We start from the raw sequence: 19,227 nt of genomic DNA on the forward strand, positions 1-19,227 counted from the left end.
GTAAATTCTGCCAATTACATGTTTTATTTTTCTCCTTAGCACTTGTTCCCCCCCGACACACAACCATGCGTACATGTAATTAAAAATAATAAGCTTATATATACACAATAGCTTTTATCAATCTATAGAGAATGAAATTATATCATTTGCAAGAAAATGGACGCAAAGGGAGATTAGCATATTGAGAGAATTAAGTGAAACTCGAGCAGCTATCTCATGTTCTTTCATTTGAGGGACCTAGATCTTATATAAATACACAAAACCATACATGACACAAAAGTAGAAGCCAACTATCGAGAAGAACAAGGGGGAGGTGGGAGGGGTGAGGAAGGAGAGGGGGCAGTGTAATTGGAACATGGTTAGAGTACATGAGGTACTTACATGAAAATGTCCTTATGAAATCCTTTACTAAAAATAAAATGTCAAGTGGTCCCACAAAAAGTCAGTAGAACCACAGAGAAGGCATGGGGGAAGAGATGTCCCCCGAGTTTCTCACCCATTACTGGTTACTAGCAGAGAGGGGTCCATAGGGAGTAGGAGGAACTGTGGCTGGGAAGGAAGAAGGGCAGACTCTGCTCTCATGTACACAGTCTCTCCCAGCTGTGTGGGATGTGCAAGCCTTGTTATCATCTATTAGATTTATGATATCTTAGCATTCTTAAAAATTGGCTCCATGATGTCTTATTAGTACTTTAATAACAGGCTCTTAATTTTCAATTTTTGCGCTGCCTCTTGGGATAAAGACAGGCTGGCATACTGCAAAGTGGCATTGAGAATTACAACCATAGGAACAGAGTCATCTAGTCTACGCCAGGACTGCCAGGCAGGAGGCTCACTTCATAAAGCAGACACACAAATGCAAAGCTTAAGTGACTCTCTAAGGTGCTCTAACTAGCCGAAAGAAGCAGAAGCCATCACTGGTCCCTGGGGTGGCAACTGCCCACACCATATCCCATGGTCCTTTCGGCTCTAAAAGTGCCACGGTGCCTGTTCCTATCACCCCATACGCATGAACTTCAGGAAATATCTTTGCTTATATGAAGATAGGCATAAGTGTATGTTCTTTGAGGGCCCTTCACTAGCATACTTGGAAATTAGAAAACCAAATTTATTGGCATGGCATAACTTAGAAGCTTTTTCAGGACAGAAGCAAAAAAAGCACTAGTTTTGTATTTCCCATGTTGTTTGGGAAGACTAGTACACCCTGGGGCTGTTCAATATACTTTGGATGACACTGATGGTAGCTGCGGGCTCCATTACATTTGTGTTCTGTCTTGGAGCCTGCAGTGAACATAAGTGATGATGGACGTTTGTGATAGCACTTTACAGTTTACAAAGGGCTTTCAAAGATCTCACTTGATCCATGACTCTCACAGGCTGTAGAACCCAGTGATTAGAAGCAAGAGCCTTGGAGTCAGGGCAGAATGCTCTAGTCAGCTACTACTTTCAAGCAGCTGACTGGACCCCAAGTTCCTTATTATCCCATCAATAAAAGAGGAGAAGGGATTCTGTATGATAAAGTATATATGAAGTGCTTAGGATAAGCTTAGCATATGAAATGCTAATTGTATCATTGTCTGTGTTCATTCTGACTTCAGATTTGGCTTGAACAAGGTTATCCATAACTCATTTATGAAAGACTACACAGTTTTGTTTTTCTTGCTATAACCTTTTAAGTCTGTTCTATGTCGTCTTCTATCTCTTTTCCTAGATAACACATATGGGAGATCTCAATGAGTGTTGGATAGCTTGTTAGGTATTTTATTCTTTTGTTTTATTTGTAGTTAAAATCTGAGAACTATTATAATAACTTGAACCCTGAGCCAGTCAGTCTGTCTCTCTCTCTCTCTCTCTCTCTCTCTCTCTCTCTCTCTCTCTCTCTGCTATCTATCTATCTATCTATCTATCTATCTATCTATCTATCTATTTATTTTATATGTGTGTGTGTATTTTGAGACAGGGTCTTTCTGTGTAGACTTAGCTGTCCTGGAACTTGCTCTGTAGACCAGGCTGGCCCCAAACTCACAGAGATCTACCTGCCTCTGTCTCCCGAGTGCTGGGGTTAAAGATGTGCACCACCACTGCCCAGCTGAACCCTGAGTCTTAAATTATCTTCTCTCTTTCCCAGCTAAACCTTGGCATGCATGAGAAACCTGCCTGTAGAAAGAGAGACGGGTTCAGTTTCTTTCTTTTTAAATTCTACCTGCTACCTGTTTTGGTTCCTTCAGGACTGGACTTGGAGAAAGGCAGGCAGGTGATATGCCAAGGAGGTCTAATGTGCTCAGTGCTCTCATGCTCAATGTTGGTGCTTTTCATGTGGCAGGTTTCAAGTACTGACTCTATCTCTCACAGAACAAATTTGTAATTTCCCTGGGAATGCTTTGTAGGGATTGACAATGCACCATTATCTCCTGAGATGAACAGGCCATTGTCTAGGTGATCTGGTTCCACTTCCTCCCCAACTCCTAATTTTGGTACTCTACTCCATTGAGACTCTCTGGTGGAGTCATGTCTTCAAAACAGGCAAGGTATCGCAGCAGAATCTTTTCAGGTTTGTTTGATTTCTTACGCTTGACCTGTGGAGAAAGCAGAGATCTTTTCCCTTCAAAATTCCACATGTATTGCTCTGTCAAACTTTGTTGCTCCAGGAAGCCCCAGACAGCCATTTACTTAGTTTTTGAGGCTACCAGTAAATACCACCTCATATCCTATAAACTCTGGATCACCCCAGTGATGCTCTCTCAAGGTTCTTGACCTCGGTAGTTAAGAGTGGAGATGCCCCCGTGGGAAGAAATGGAAATGCACAGCTCCCTATGACTCTCTTCTAAAAAGCCTTCATCCCCCAGCCTCCTCTCGCAGTTTCCTATTCTCTTGTTATTTGTAAACTGAAGATGGGGTGCGCTACAGGACTCAGAGCTAGGTTGGAGTGCCTTGCGTAGCAAGATCTACACAAGTTCTTACACCTCTTCCCAAAACACTGTAGTCCTATAGGAGCATAGCACAGTCAACACACACAATTTTAGATGTTCTATTACTCATATCGAAGACATAAATAGAAACAGGTATAATCAATGTTTACAATATGGCTTAATCCAATCTGTCCAAAATGTCATATCAACATGTAATCGATATAAACAACAATTGTTAAGAAATGTTTTACAGAAATTCCTGCTGAGTCTGTAATATCCAACTATGATACACATCTCACACTTAGGCATGTTTCAATCAAGTACTCAATAAAAATGTCAAGGGCTCAGCTTCACATATAACTTGTGGATGCCATTGTAGCAAGCTTTCTTGTTGGACTATCTTTGGATTGCTAGCCTGCAAATAATGACAAGGAGACTTATCATTAATTATAAAAGTTTGGCCTTTAGCTTAGGTTTGTCCCCAACTAGCTCTTATAACTCAAATTAACCTGTTTCTATTAATCTATGTTCTGCCATGTGGCTTGGTTACCTTTATTTTGTACTGTATGTCTAACTTCTTTAGAGTGTCACTGGTATCTCCCCACCTCTCTTCTTCCCAGAGTTCTCTTTGTCCCCAGAAGTCCCGCTTAACTTCTTCCTGCCTAGCTATTGGCCATTCAATTCTTTAGTAAACCAAACACAGCAATATATCTTCATACAGTGTACAAATATCCAACAACATGCTGTCTTGGACATTGCAGTTTCTGGATGCAGAGCGAGTTTTCCTCTATCACCCTCTCCTCCAACACCTCAGAACTAAGACAGTATGGTTTTGATCTGCACAGTGCATTCTAACCAATATGTGTGGAACCAGGATGTAGATTCTAGGTATTATTAAGAAGGAATTGAAGGTTAGTAAATGCTATCTTTTACCACTGTGCCCATGCTACCAGGTTGACTCATTATTTGTGCTTAGAACTATGTAAAGTCAATAAAACTCTTATCTCTCAAGGAACTCAAAATCTGATTCTTAAAGTATTGCACTCCTATTGTAGAAAAGGCAACCCTCCAACACACACTCACAATCCACAAAGGCTCCTTATTAACCTTTGGTTGTGTGTGGGTAGGTGCATACACACACACACACACACACACATTTATATATGCATGCAATATAGAAATACATAGGCTTGTGCATTGCTTTTTGTTTGTTCTTCGTGTCATTTTTCACAGAATGGTTTTGATAAGGGAATATATTCCATTATCTTTTACTGAACAGTTCAATTCTGGGCTTTGAAATAGCCTAGGGTATGAGAAGCCCTGGATAATGACAAAAGAATGGCCAGAGTGGGACCCTTTCCCAGAGATTACTCTCGCTGGCTGTGTAACCTTGGTCAACTAAAGTCCCCATGTTCCACTTTCTAAATTGGAAAAAACATTGCATCTACCTTACAGGACAATCAAAGTTGAATTGGCCCATCCTATGCATATCCCCAACACCCACCTGGACAGAGCAAACAGCCAATGTTGTTTCCTATTTAATCCTCCCTTTCCCCGTGTTATGTAAAGCTCTCTTAGCTAGTTCCCAGGCACTGGCTCACTTCTGAGGTGTCCATGTGTTTTAATACTCTCATCTTCTAACTGCTTTGTGGTGTCTCTCTGGGGTCATGTTCTTCTCAAGCAGCGCATTACCGAACCTTATACTCCTGGCAGCTGTCAGTGACTTGTGGCAGAGGGAAGGAGGAGGAATGGGCTCTTCCCTTGGGCGGAAGAGCAGGTTGCCAGCTCCACCCAGGTGTATCAGGATGGCTGAGCTACAGTCTCCTTCAGTCATTCCCTTCTTGTTTTTCTGCTGTTGGCAGACAGCCATGGTGGTGGCGGCGGCAGCAGCAAGGGACCATTACTGCGGCCTGAACCTTTTTGGTTTGGGGGGTTGGGATGATTCTCCTCAGTTCTGAATTCTCTTTCCTTTCACTTCCCCCTGTACTTGCTTTGGCTGCTGACCTAGCTTTCATCAGGCAAGTACGAATTTCATAATTTGCCTTCCATTGTTTTGACAATGGATGTGATTTGTATCTGGCAGCGTGGCTTAATATCCCTATTTGTGGCAGCTCCCTAGTCTGGAGGTAGGATTGAGGAGTAGAAAGCTTCAAGCCTTGTCTTCTGATCCAGAAACTGCCTCCTGTTTCTACAGCAACTGCTTTTTCCCACAGGCTCATCCTGACTCATGGGGATGGGCAATACAGAGGGGTCTGCTTCATTCATAATCTGAGAGAGAGCACTTGTCCTGTGCCCCCATTCTCCAGGCCATCTGAAACCCAAAGGCATGTTGATGTTTCTTTTGTATGCAGTGAGCCATGATGTTGTTGTTTAAGTAACAGTTGATGCTGGCTTAAAAAAAAACAAAACAAAACAGACAAATCCACAGCCACAAAAACCTAAAATTAGGGAAGAGAAAAGCTGAGTTCAAGTCACAATGGCATTCCAGTCACTGAAGCAGATTAAATTTTCTCCTCACCCCCGTGTTATTACACACACACACACACACACACACACACACACACACACACACGGCTTTGATAATTATTACAGGGTTGGATGGTGGTCACAGTTAGCAAATATTTGTTGAATACCTGCTTATGTCAGGCCATGAGCTAGAGACTAGGAAGACAGAATAAATCAAACACCAGTGCAACCCTGAACCAGCTTGAATTTTCTGAAGGGAAGGAGGTATAAACAAGTAACTGCAGTAAGATAGGGCAGTGAGATCAGCCAAGTGCAGTTCTGGGTACTGCTTGTGAGGTCTACTAGCGCCATAGTAGAGGCTACCAGACACACACACACACACACACACACACACACACACACACACACTCACACACATTCTCGGGAGGTCTTCGAAGAGGATGCGAGCTTGACAGAGCATCCAGGAAGCTGGAATGCTAGCGGCCCCTCTGCTGTTCAGAAGGAAGGGGGAGCAAAGAATTGCAATTTGGATGACTGGAGTATGGAGGCCTTGGAGAAGGATGGGGCAGAGGACGAGGCAGAGGGCCGTCTGAGCAGCATTTCAGAGATCAAAACCCCATGTCTGCTACTCCTTGTGGAAACCTAGGGGCTCGTTTGTTTTCACTAAAGTAATTCCTTAAATCTAACTACACTGTGATACTGAACCAACTTTGCACTGTGTGAGTCAGAGGCAAAAGCTGTTCCTGTTGTTCTCACCTAAGTCACCAAATCCCTCCCAACACATCGTCATATTCTGCCCCGTATCTCTTCCTCCTACATGCCTGAAGTGCTCGCTGCGAGAGCCCAGGGTTGAAAGAGCCTGGACGGCCACCGGCCACCGGCACCTCTGCTATTAGCTGCTGTAGCCTCCAGCTGTTTGGGTCCTTGGAGGATAGAGAGCAGCAACACTCCAGGGTGTGTGCATCTCCATGTTAATAAATGATTCCTTGGCCTTAGCCTCTCCAGCATCTGAAAAGCAAAGGAACAGATTCCAGGTGCTCTCTCTGAGTCACAAATCTTTAATGAGAAGCACGCACCAGCATACGGCGGCGCCATTCCTTCTGTGTGCAAAGGTGGTGAAGGCAGGGGATGCAGTGCGTGGAGAACAGTTGCTTCAACCCGGGTGACTTTCACTCCCTGGTATACGCCTGTGTCCCTAACGGAGTTTGCACCTGTAGCTCAGGGAGACTTCCCAATAACTCTTGGATATCAATGCTAGCCTAACCTCCACTCACCATATGCATGAATGGAGATCCAGAGAGACTGGCTAATTTGTCCATGTTTCCAGGGCCAAAGGGTAGAAAGAGTGAGACACTGAAGAGAAGCGCCCCAGTTCCCAGAATCTGTTCATGTGTCCCCACATCTCCACTCCAACATCACCTCCTTTGAGGATAACGACTGGTCTCTGGAATGCTCCCTGTGCTCTGAATCAGCCTGTCCTGAGTTGACCCCATGGGTAGGCAGTTCATTGCCAATTCCATCTCATTCGTATTCTCTCTCGCTCTTCCCTCTCCTCCCATACTGACTGACCCCTCAGGACAGAGACACTGGGCCTCTGTCCCCTGCACTTGGTTCAGCCTGCAATGCCCCTGACCTGGTTCATTTGTGAGTGATTATTGTGCTCCCAGGGTGGCACCTTTGCATCCAGGGTTGCCTGCTTCTGCCATACATATGGAAGGGGGAGCTTCCAGAGGCAAGGCAGTCCTCCTGACTCTTCCCTTTACAATTGCAGCCATTACTACAGTGTGCTCCCTTTCCCAAATGCATCCAGCCTTTACCTAGGTAACAAGGTCTAATCTGAGTTTACCCTTACCATTTTTAGTTGTTTTTTTTTTCAAGGGGAAAAAAAGAAATGTTCCAATCATGATCGTTTTTTCTGTGCAAGATCTTCATAGCAGAAGCAGGACACAAAGACCCCGATAGTGGCACTCTCCCCAATTTGGTGTTGACTTAATGCAGGTAGCCTAGTTTCCTGTGCAGAGTTGTGAGTAATTCCTTTCAATTTAAATGTTAATTGGAGTGTAAACTTTAAGATAAAATGAAAATAAGTAGAGAAGAACTGTTTTTTTTTCTAGCTTTGTTTCTTTATTTTATTTTATAATTTAATTTAATTTTACATGTCAGCCATGGATTCCCCTGTCCTCCCTCCTCCCGCCCTCCCCCCCACTCTGCCCTCTCTCCATCCCACCCCTCATCCCCATCTCCTCCAGGGCAAGGTCTCCCCTGGGAATTCAGCTCAGCCTGGTAGATTCAATCAAGGCAGGTCCAGTCCCCTCCTCCCTTCACCTAGGCTGAGCAAAGTGTCCCTGCATAGGCCCCAGGCTCCAAACATCAGCTCATGAACCAAGGACAGGTCCTGGTCCCACTGCCTGGGGGCCTCCCAAACAGTTCAAGCTAATTGACTGTCTTACTTATCCTGAGGGCCTGATCCAGTTGGGAGCTCCTCAGCCATTTTTTTTTTTTTTCTAGCTGTATTTAATGGTTCTCCTTGTCCTTCTTCCTTCACCTTCTCTCATGGTCAGCCGCCCCCCTCCCACTCCTTCACACCTTGCTGGATAACATTCAGGAGTTTAGAATGCACCTTTATTTCAAATATTAGAACACTAACTGTGAGGGTCATGGAACACAGATGACATCCTCAAACCCAACACAGTTCATGAGAGGTTTTTTTTATTTTGTTTTTGTTTGTTTTTTTTTTTTTTTTTTTTTTGGTTTTTCAAGACAGGGTTTCTCTGTGTAGCTTTGTGCCTTTCCTGGAACTCACTTGGTAGCCCAGGCTGGCCTCGAACTCACAGAGATCCACCTGGCTCTGCCTCCCGAGTGCTGGGATTAAAGGCGTGTGCCACCACCGCCCGGCTCATGAGAGTTTTGATTTCCATGTTAGCCTGCAGAATAAACTTACCATCCAAGGCTCTTTTCTATTTGATGATTCTTAGACCAACCAAAAATGATATTTTTCTAAGGCTTCTGAGAAAGATGAGTTAGAGTCTGGTTTTTTTTTTCTCCTTTTTCCATTCTTTTCTTTTTCTTCTATAAATCAGTAAGTGATGGAGAATGAAATACAAACTGTGTAAATTCTTGATTATAAGATATTACTATGGGTTCAAGGAAAACCATAGCTAGTCCTTCATTCTTTTTTAAATATATTGATGATTTATTTATTTTTAAATACATTCATGATTTATTTATTTTTAAAATACATTTATGATTTTTTAAGTGCATTTATGATTTACTTTTTATTTTTTTTTACAGAAAGATTTCTTTTTTTTCCACTTTTACATCATTCTATTGTTTAGGACATATATCATCATTTACAGAGATATGATGGCAGGTAGGTCAGAGAAGAGCTGTGACATCATCTGCATGACCCCAGAGTGACAGCGACACTAACTCAAATGCAAACAGAAAGCATGAGAAATTGTTGAACAGCCAACAATACCTTCTCAGGCCCTCTACGCTGACACAGGAATGCGATAGCCTTCCCCAGGGCTCCATGGACCAGATTCTGTGTGTGAATTAAAGCTAGGCATTGTCACATTTCCTTCTTGCCCCATCCATCCATCGATCCGCCGATTTGTTTGCTGTTTATTTCTCTGCTTTTTCTTTTTCTCTCTCCCACCCCTTGCTCTCTCACCCCTCACAGCTGCCTGGGGCCCCAGCCATTTTTATAGTCTCTGTTTAGAGACAAGGCAGCACTCAGCTGTCTGGCCAGCCTTGAACTCGCTCTATAATCCAGCCTGGCCTCAAACTTCAGCTCCTCCTGCCTCGGCCTCCCAAGAAGCAGCCAGGCTCATGCCATTTCATGCTCTCGGAGTATGGGTATTTTTCCTTAAATCTTTTGGAGCACAATAAGATAATTAATACTGAAGTTGGAATATGTGTAAATTTCCCTGATTTTTTCATTCTGTCATTCTATTTCATGCTTGACTCTCCAGGCAGTGTTTTGTTTGTTTGTTTTGTTTTTAAAGTATTCAGTTTTTACTTTATGGGAGCAATGTCTTCCAGCTCTTGTCTCTCTGAGGATATTAATACTCATACATTGTTTTTCTTCCCCTTATACACTTTGCTCCCCCCATTTCGCCCACCCCACACAGCTGTAGGATTCTCTCAGTTGGTTGTCTGCTCATTTAGTTTTTTTTTTAAACATTTATTTAGTGTGTATATGTGTCTGAGGTGAGTGCCTGAGTGTAGGCACACACGTGCTAAGTCATGTGTGGCAGGAATCAGAGAACAACGTGTGGGAGTTGGTTCTCTCCTTCCACCATGCAGGTCCCAGGGATCACACTGAGGTTCAGACTCGAGAGCCAGCACCTTTACCCGCTCACGTTTCAGAGTGGAATGCTAAAGAGTTGCGAGAACCACTGAGTCAGGGAGGGAACCCCAAGTCAACTTGGGACTTGGAACCCACCATACACTTAGCCTCTCGGGCAGCCCCTCTGCTTTCAGAGTCCACAGTGCAAGGGGCTGTTGGTGGCCCAGGAGGAACCTCACTCACCCAGCCTAGGCTGGGGTTGGCTCTCACAACCATCTTCTGGAGACCAAACAGAAGAGGGTTCAGTGTGTGTGTGTGTCAGTGTAAGATTTCACATCACCTAGCAGGGAGTGGTCGTGAACTTCAGTGTGGAGGAATCCTGCCCTTACCTGCGCTAGCCAATCCTTGGTGGAGGTTGTACCTTACCCCATCCCTAAGTGCTTTCTTTATTCAATGTCCTGGAAATTGGGAGAAATGGATGCCCCTCAGTGGTTTGGAGTAGTCAGAGGATCTGAGACTCTAATTCCTTTTCAAATAACTCCATCTAAACACCTGTTTCACCCCTTCTCTATGTGGATGAGTTCGGGAGCCTGTGGGGAATTCTGCAGATGGGTTTCCCTGATCCTGCCTTTGGAATCGGCCTAACCATTTCTGCCGCCCTCCAGTTTCGCCACTCTCGCTCTTCCTGTTGCCTCTTTCCTTTGTTCCCCATCTCTTAGCTATAGTTCTGGCTTGATTTTGGAAGAAAAAAACAAGTGCATTTGTTCACATCAATTTTAATTCTTTTATTTATCCCATTCTCTCACACAACTCTATTTGCACTCCACTAGCTTTGAGACTGTCAGTAACTTATTACTTGTCTTCAGAGCTTGCCTTTTTCTGATCTGTAAAATTGGAATATTTGTTGTCCTGCCCGCCTTCTGACCTAGTATAGTAGCTTGCCTGGGCTACTACATAGATAACTCAGTTAACTTTCCAAGGAGAAAAGAACCAGCTGTTCATGAAGAGGTTGGACAGAGTCAGACTCAAGGATGATGTGAAAATCTTCCCTGGGTCAATGAAAATGCAGTCAGGATCTCTGTTTTCCATCCTATTTCCACATCAACAACTTAGAACAACCCTTTACCTCAGTCAACAATACCCTGTGGGAGACACAGAAGTTTACCCAAGCTGAGAGAGAGAAGGCAATTGCCCCTCCCTCACCTAAGACCTAGATGACCAGGGGTCTGCTCAGAACTTGGAAGAACATTATTTCCTCCATTTCCCTGCTTTTCTGCTCCCTCCTATTTTCTTCTAAGTAAAACACTTTGTTCTCATCCATCAATAAATGTCATCTCCTATTTTTTATGGTTGGTATTCTCTTTAGATTTCCTACCTTACAAACCCCCGGGTTTGTCTCTGGCCAGTGTGGGCTCACTTGATGTGAACCACTATTCACTCAGTCCCTTAGGCAATATCTTTGCTCCCAAGGGTCTATAGAGCCTGGGGACAATGTAGGACTTCCAGGCATTAAAGTCAAGTGAGAATTTGGCCTCCAGAAAGGAGGCCAAATAAGCTTACTGGGGTCACAGGGGACAAGGCCTAGAAGCCTTCATGGGATGAAGAGGGGAAGAGGCCAGGAAAGGGTACTGACTTTAAGTACCTTCTGTTTAAGGTACTAAGCTTCCCAGTGAGAGAGCTGGACTCTTTCCCTTCCCATTTGCCTTTCAAGAAAGCAGAGGGTAAAGTATTAATCACAGATTATCCTGTTCCTAGGAATCAATCCACGTGGCCTCCCATGTCCTCTTGGGAACTTTCTCCACTGACAAAGTAGCTGGCCCTTGTGAGGAAAGACGGGACCCCGGTCAGGGCTGGGTGGCAGTGAGTGTGACTGTGCTGGTGGAAATGAAAGGACCGACCCATAGGAACTGGCCTGGCCCATGGGCAGGGAGTGCTATTCCTTCCTTTCTGGCTAGGGCTGGCTATGCAGGAGGCTTGGCTCGTGTGTGAGTATTATCAGCGCATGACTCTTTGAGCAAAGCATTGCCTGACTCATTTGGCAGTCTGAGCAATCTGCACAGTGCTATGTGATAATGAGGCTTCCTTGGCAACTCACAGAAGTGAATACAGAGTGTGATTTCCACCTGGCTGGGGCAGGCCTGCTGGGTGCTCAGGACGGCAAAGGAGAACCAGATAGGGCAGGTGTCTGCTCTGCTGCCCCTTTCAGGGTCCTCTGCCTCTGGGACCGGGGAACTGTGCAGGGGCTGCAGGATTCTCCTTCCCAGATGTGAGGCCAGCCATTGTTTTCCCTCTGTGTTTGTGCCTCCCACTCTTTAACCAGACTCTGTTGGCTGGAGCTGACAATGTCTGACTTTCCTTGTCAGAACAAAGAGACCATATTCCTCAACTGAGGGATCTTGACTCAAATTGTGCTCGGTTAGAGGCAGAGGTCCCTTTTTTTGTGTGGGGGGCATGACTCTGGGAAGGTAGGAGTGGATAGAATGTAAGAGAAGGAGAGGATGGATGGTTGGCCTCTTGATGAATTATGCAGATCCCCAGGCCCACAGAAACCCTGTTGCTTTTGTTGCTCTGGTACTAGAAGAGATAGTTGGGGTAGTGGTGCATGTGAGGTACCTTGATTTTAGGCAGGCACCTTCTCTAGAAGAAATAGTTGGGTAATTTGGCGGTGGTGGCGCACACCTTTAATCCTAGCACTTGGGAGGCAGAGGCAGGCAGATCTCTGAGAGTTTGAGGCTAGCCTGTGCTACAAAGTGAGTTCCAGGAAAGGCACAAAGCTACACAGAGAAACCCTATCTCAAAAAAACCAGAAAAAGAGAAAAAAAAAGAAAGAAAAAAATAAAAAAAAGAAAGAAAAAAAGAAAAAGAAATAGTTGGGGTAGCAGTGCATGTGAGGTACCTTGATTCCAGGCAGGCACCCTCTCTATCACCCTGACATTTTGCCCTTCCTTTGAGAGAGCAAAATATCTCTGAGGTCCTCTAGGATGCTTTGTGATGCTGCAGAGGAGTCAGAACTTGGGGCAGAGGCCAAACAAAATGGTGTTGCTCTTGCTTAGTGCCCTGTTAGCTGGTTGGGGCTGGTGTCACTGGCTTAAATGCAGGGAGGCATGAGAGAGGGCAGGCAGACTCAAGAAGGAATGACCAATATAATGGAGTGAGGTACTCCCCAGGAGGAAGTAAAAAGCCAACTTTAAAAAAAGAGAGTAAGAGAAGGAAAACATTTGGGGAACAAGTCCAGATCGAAGACATCATGTAAAGCGACCACGCAACAGTAGTTCTGGGCACATCTGGCCACAGGAGGGAAGGAGCCAGCAAAAAAGCTGAGCTGGGCAAGATGCTAAATAGCCAGCAGAGACACGGACCAGCTCTGCCCTCTCCCTTCTGCTGTAGACAGCATTTTTCCAGCAGTCTCCTTCCTCACCAAGTCATTCCTAGTTCTGTCTGACAGGTCGTAGAGGTGTCGAGCAGGCACGGTCCTCGCCCTGAAGCTGGGGCTGACCCAAGAGACTGGAAAGAGAGAGACTACTGCAAAGAAGGCCTGCTCCGGGGGCTCAGACTCAGGGACGAAGACGTGGCTCTTCCTCTGTTGCCAAGGATGCAGGCAAAACTAAGCCCTAAGAGCCAGTTTGGGATGGAGCTGAGCACCAACCCCCCGCTCCCCCAACCCCAACCAGATTTTCACATGTGACTTCTCCCACAGTCCAGCAGACCCTGGGTTAAAGGAGGGAGGGCCTAGTAGAGGCAGCCTGCCCGCAGAGCCCCTGCTCTGCTCCGGCACCCCACCTCCCTGCTCTCACATCTCTAAAAGGCTGACGAATGCAGTGGTTAGTCACGACTATCTGGATCCGCGTCCTTTCTTCCACTTATGGGGTTCCTGTTAGCAACCGGCTCCGTTCTCCACCCAGGACTAAAGACAGCACCTGTGAATTAAGGATGAGCTAGAGTCCCAGGAAGGGCAGCACTTGCCTAGCACAGATGAAGTGAGCCACAGGGGATCATGTGCTTGCCCTGTGCTTAGGAATCCAGCTGTCACAGCATGTTGCATAGAAGACAGTCACCACTGGTGGCTCTCCTGTGCAGGAGTCTGAGTGGGTGGTCTGCCTGTGCTTGAAGTGCCCCCCCTCTTCTCCCTGCCCCAGGGCTAAGGTATACCTGACCCTATCCTCTCACAGGTTCCAATGCTAACTGCTTCCCTCCTGCTTCCTCATAGACCTGCGCAGAATGACAGCTGGCTTCATGGGTATGGCGGTGGCCATCATCCTCTTCGGCTGGATCATCGGTGTGCTGGGCTGCTGCTGGGACCGAGGCCTTATGCAGTATGTGGCAGGGCTTCTCTTCCTCATGGGAGGTAAGGCTGAAAGCTGCTGATGGGGAGGGGGAGACTGGGAACATCCTGCTGACTGTGGAGATGTGGTAAGAGGATAGCACAGAGGGGTGTGGCCAACACAGTTCTGTCTGCTCCCTCATCTGTTGGTTCATCAACAGTCTGTTCCTGTCACCTGTTGACCGCTCTACTAGCTATTAGTGATGCAAAGGGAAATGAGACATGGTCCTCAGTGTCGAGAGCCTTGGGGACCTCAGTGCTTAGATGGAAGGGAGACACTGTGGCTATGAACTCACATGACAGCAGTTGGAGACCTCAGACTTGGAAGCATGAAACCAGGATATGCTGGGCACTTTACCCTCCCTTGCCCTGTATTTTAGTGGTAGACCCAGGAAGGAGGCATTTCTTCTCCAAAGGTCCATGCTCATCCTTGATTTATGGTTTAACAAAGGCGGTGGCGGCACAAGACTAGATCCTCCCATTTCTGTTCCCTTTTCGTACTGCTTTCATAGCCACTGAGTCAGCCCAGTGGCTGTTAGCAGACTCGGGATCTAGAACTGCGTAGTTAGGAGCGAACAGGTTCTAGTCCAAGCCAAATAAAAGTTTTCTCGCCATCTACTTGGGCATCTTCCTTCCCTTTGGAGTCTTCTGGTTTGGGGCTTAGCCTAGAGCTCAAGCTTTGGACTGCCTGGAACAGGTGGATGGGTGAGTTGTGTGTTGTCTGGAGGAAGAGAATGAGTGTGGATGGACAGAATTAGAAATGCTTGTGGGAGGAAGAGAAAACTAGTCCCACACAGGAAGCAGATGTCAGTCCAGCTTTGGGCATCGTGCAGGTGCTTGACCGGTCTCTTTTGGGCCAGTTTCTGAGCTGAGGAGAGAAAGATGGAGTGGGCTGTGGGACTCTTTATCTACAGGCCAACCTGAGGAATGGGGAAGCTTGTCCCTCCCTGTGCACAGAGAGACATCTGGGGCACAAAAAGCTCTGGTTTAGGGGAGGAAGAGGAGGAGGGCTCTGCAGGAAGGACTTGGGCCCTCAACTTTTGCTCTGTTCCTTGAAGCATAGCTACTCTGTGTCACACATGAAGGCAGGCTTCCCATGGAGCTGATACTTAGGGGACTCACATGTCATCAGAGTCAGGATGTCCCCATTGCCAGAGCTGCCACCCCTGGGGCCCACACCTGTGCTTAAGGCAGAGGCTCAGAGAGTGAGAGGGGCATGGTGGCTCTGTGATTGAGATTCTATATAGATGTCACCATCCCCCAACACAGACTTACGTTCTGTGGGCTCCCCCTTTCTTCATTAAAACAGGGACTCAAATTCGCTGATGGTCCTCACACTGTATCTTACCAGAAGAGTCCGTTTGTCTCCCCTTTGTAATCCACCTTTCATGTGGCTCTTCAAAATATAAAAAAAGATAAAAAGCAAAGCATCTGTATCCTCTTTGTAGTGAGGCTGTAGCCTGTTTGTAGGGCAGCTGTGTCCTGTTAGTAGTGAAGCTGCATCCTGTTAGTTGTGAGGCTGTATCCTGTTTTAGTGAGACTGCATCCTATTTTAGTGAGGCTGTATTCTATTTTAGTGAGACTGTATCCTATTTTAGTGAGGCTGTATCCTGTTTTAGTGAGACTGCATCCTATTTTAGTGAGACTGTACCCTATTTTGGTGAGGCTGTATCCTATTTTAGTGAGACTGTATCCTATTTTAGTGAGGCTGTATCCTGTTTTAGTGAGGCTGTATCCTGTTTGTAGTGAGACTGTATCCTGTTTGTAGTGAGACTGTATCCTATTTGAATGAGGCTGGATCCTGTTTGTAGTGTGGCTGTATCCTGTTTGTAGTGAGGTTGTATCCTGTTTATAGTGAGGCTGTATCCTATTTGAATGAGGCTGGATCCTGTTTGTAGTGTGGCTGTATCCTGTTTGTAATGAGGTTGTATCCTGTTTGTAGTGAGGCTGTATCCTGTTTGCTCTTTGGAGACACAGAACAGGCTCTGATGAGGCACTTTCCTGAGACTGGAGAGAGGTCTCCTGGGTATCACAGAGAAGCTGAGCAAACAGGCTTCAGACTGAGCTCCCAGGTGGGGGGCTTGCTGTCTTCCATCTCTAGTCCTTGCCTAGCATTTGCTATGCTTGGATGCCTTCTTCACTGGCCGTTCACTTCAGGCAGGAACAAGGCTCAGAACCTGGGACCTTTCAACTCTGAGAGCGTTTCAAAGGACTTCAGTTAACTTGTGGACGAACAGCCAGAATGCCATTGACTCGCTTATCTTTTTCAGCCAGGCCATGGGGGTAGGTCAAATAATAACAGGCCAGAGTTGCATGGTAATGGCTAAGCTGAAAGCTGTGACTACAGTGAGGTCACTGGGTCACCTCCCACTCACTGGAGGCCTTAGGACAAAAGGCAAGAGGACAGAAGCTGTGGGCAGGAGGGTGCCTGGAGCCCCGCCCTCCTACTTCTGGGGCACCTCCTAGATGTCTGGAGCTCCAGGATAGATTAGGAGCTGCAAACTCCATTCTGAAGACGGAACGAATGGGAGCCTTGCTCTCTTTACCCCAGGCAGTCCTCACCCATTTTCAGTCAGAGCTTCCCGGAAAGCTTTGAGTAAGCCGTGATGCAGGCCAATCAGGACCAACCCCACAGAGCTTTTGGTGTATACTCCATGTGCAAATAGAGCCGAGAATCAGCGAGCCCTTCCAGCTCCCACTTTGTACGGTATCAGAGAACACTCATGCATGCATACGTGTGCGCACACACACACACACACACACACACACACACTCATGCACACATGCACACCTCCACACCTCCAGTAGCTGGAAGGCCTGCCCAAGCCCTGACTACTGGGAGGTGCACGCAAATCTGCCCTTCTTGGATACGTGATACATAGTTTTAAAATGGCAAATCCGTACTTTTGATAAAGTGTGACAACCGACTCTAGAGAAGCTGCTCTTCCCACAGCCACTTCTTGCTGATCAGAGCACAGTCCAGGCTAGGCAGAGTCTGATTCGTTCCCAGGTCACAAAGCCTTCTCTTCCCCCGGGAGGTTTTTTTTTTTTTTTTAATTGGAAGTAAAGCAATATACTCATGAATGAAGCTGGGATGGGAAGAGAAGTGGTATCCGTACACTTCTGGGCACTATCAGGACCTGAAATAACAAGGGCATTAATACCAAAGCCATTGACTTCTCATCCCTTGAATGGTGGGGTTTTCTTTTTTGGAAGTTCTGCCATACCCCTCCTTCTCCAGTTGGCATCCTTTGCAACTGGGAGAGACACAGCTCTGGGAGTTCAGCAGCCCAGGGCAACTGCATGCTCTGACTTAGGAAAATAAGTCATGTTCCACTGGTCTTGTTAAAAATACGTATGTTGGAGAAGGATATGGTTCAAGATCAGAGGCTGAATTCCTGGCCCTGCTCAGTTGTGATAGTTCAACTGAAGGACCAGTCATGAACCCAGAAGAAATGTCTGGACCTGGAGAACCAGAGACATCCTAGCATGAACCTGTCCCAGAACCTGAAAGGTCTGTTCTCCCGGGGTCAGTTTCCTCTAGATGACCTTACAGAGTAAGCCACCTGTTCTAGCCATCTCCAAGACACACCACCACCATTAGTCACTGAAACTGCATAGATAGTCTCCAAATGTGACCTTGTAGCCTTCTCTTGGGTAGAGCTCCCTCGGGTGTCTATTACTGAGCAAAGCCAGGTCCCCAATGGTTATTTTGGGCTGGAAGCTATGCCGGTAGAGACCAAGAGCAGCTGTATCTGGAGCCGGCCAGACGTGAGTAGGTAAACAGGTAAAGGGGAAGATTTGGCAAGAAAGAAAGGGGCACATTTGGGATGGGGAGATGACTCAGTCAGTAAAGTGCTTGGCCTGGGGGCCCGAGTTCAGTCCTCAGAGCCTATCTAGAAAGGATAGGTGTGATGGTGGGTGCTTGTTATACCAGCAGTGGGAGGCAGAGACAGGTGAATCCTTGGAGTTCACCTGCCAGTTAGCCTAGTCCGATCAGCAAGGTCCAGGCCAAGGAGAGACATGTCTCAAAAACAACGTAGACAGCTCCTGACAAATGACAGGAAAGGTTAAACTCTGGCCTCCATACGTACACATATGCACATGCACCTACACACTCACACTTACATGCACACATACAACACACATATACTCACATATGTACACACACCTGTGTGTACCTACACACACAAACCTGTAACACACACAATTATTTTAAGTGGAGAAGTATATTTGGAATCAAGATTCCAACTATTGAGTTACAACTCTAAGTAAAGTAATTCATCAAACATATGAGGCATCATCTACATTTTAATTAATTTAAATTTCTGTGCTATGCCACTTCTTGCCTAGATATGTGTTTTTCAAGTTATAAATACATATGTAAATATATATTTATAATTGTCTTCACACCCTCTTCTCTGTTCCAATGGGAAGATGGCCTCCATTGGACATTTATCTGGTCTATATCTGACCATTTCAGAGTTAAAGAGAGGGTGCCTCACACACTGCGCAATAACTACCAACAAACTGTTAAATCGATATTCAAGCCAGAGGAAACTATTAATTAAGCAGGGCAGCATGTTTGGCCAGGAGGCTGGGGGTGGTGGGTGGGATCCAGCTTCTCTTTGGCAGCACCTCTGCAGATCTAGCCCAGACTGGTACAGCCCCGTGTGGGTGCGAGCAACCATCATAATGAATCATCAGCGACATTCAGAGGCCTGGGAACAGGATAACACAGGGACAGACGATGCGGCGCAGGAGCACATGACTGCTCTGCTCACATGTGACTCCCTCTCTGGAAGCTTCTTAGGCACAAAGCTTTAAAAGATGAGTTGGAATAGCTAGTCCATGTTCATAGCATCAAGAACCTTCCCACAGTCCTCCCATAATTGTTGGAAGTCTTCCTTCCTCTTTACTCCCAGCCAGGGCTAAGGCTCCACCATCTTTTGTCTAGACTAGCACTGGCAAGTCCCTTGCTGGCCACCCTGACTCCATTATGGCCATGCCATGATTAATCCTGAACAGAGCAGTTAACATGAACTTTTATTTTATTTTATTACATTTTGTGTGTGCGTGTGTGTGTGTGTGTGTGTGTGCGTGCGCGTGCACGTGTGCGCGTGCACTGTGGCATACATGTAGAGACTAGAGGCTAGCCCTGGGGAATGGGTTCTCTCCACCATGTGGATCCCAGGGATCAGACTCAGGTTGTCAGGCTTGGTGGCAAGCGCCTTTACCCA

General features: G+C 46.2%; 1 protein-coding gene across 1 annotated transcript in view; it reads left to right on the forward strand.

Moving 5' to 3' along the window:
• The window catches only part of Tmem178b (transmembrane protein 178B), a 378,681-nt gene that overhangs the window by 327,802 nt on the left and 31,652 nt on the right, over positions 1-19,227 (forward strand). Inside the window, exon 3 of the mRNA XM_059256565.1 lies at positions 13,874-14,011. Within this exon, the coding sequence (XP_059112548.1) occupies positions 13,874-14,011 (138 nt within the window). The remainder of the gene's footprint in view (positions 1-13,873; positions 14,012-19,227) is intronic.

Source organism: Peromyscus eremicus, chromosome 3, assembly GCF_949786415.1.
Source record: "Peromyscus eremicus chromosome 3, PerEre_H2_v1, whole genome shotgun sequence".
Lineage (NCBI taxonomy): Eukaryota > Metazoa > Chordata > Mammalia > Rodentia > Cricetidae > Peromyscus > Peromyscus eremicus.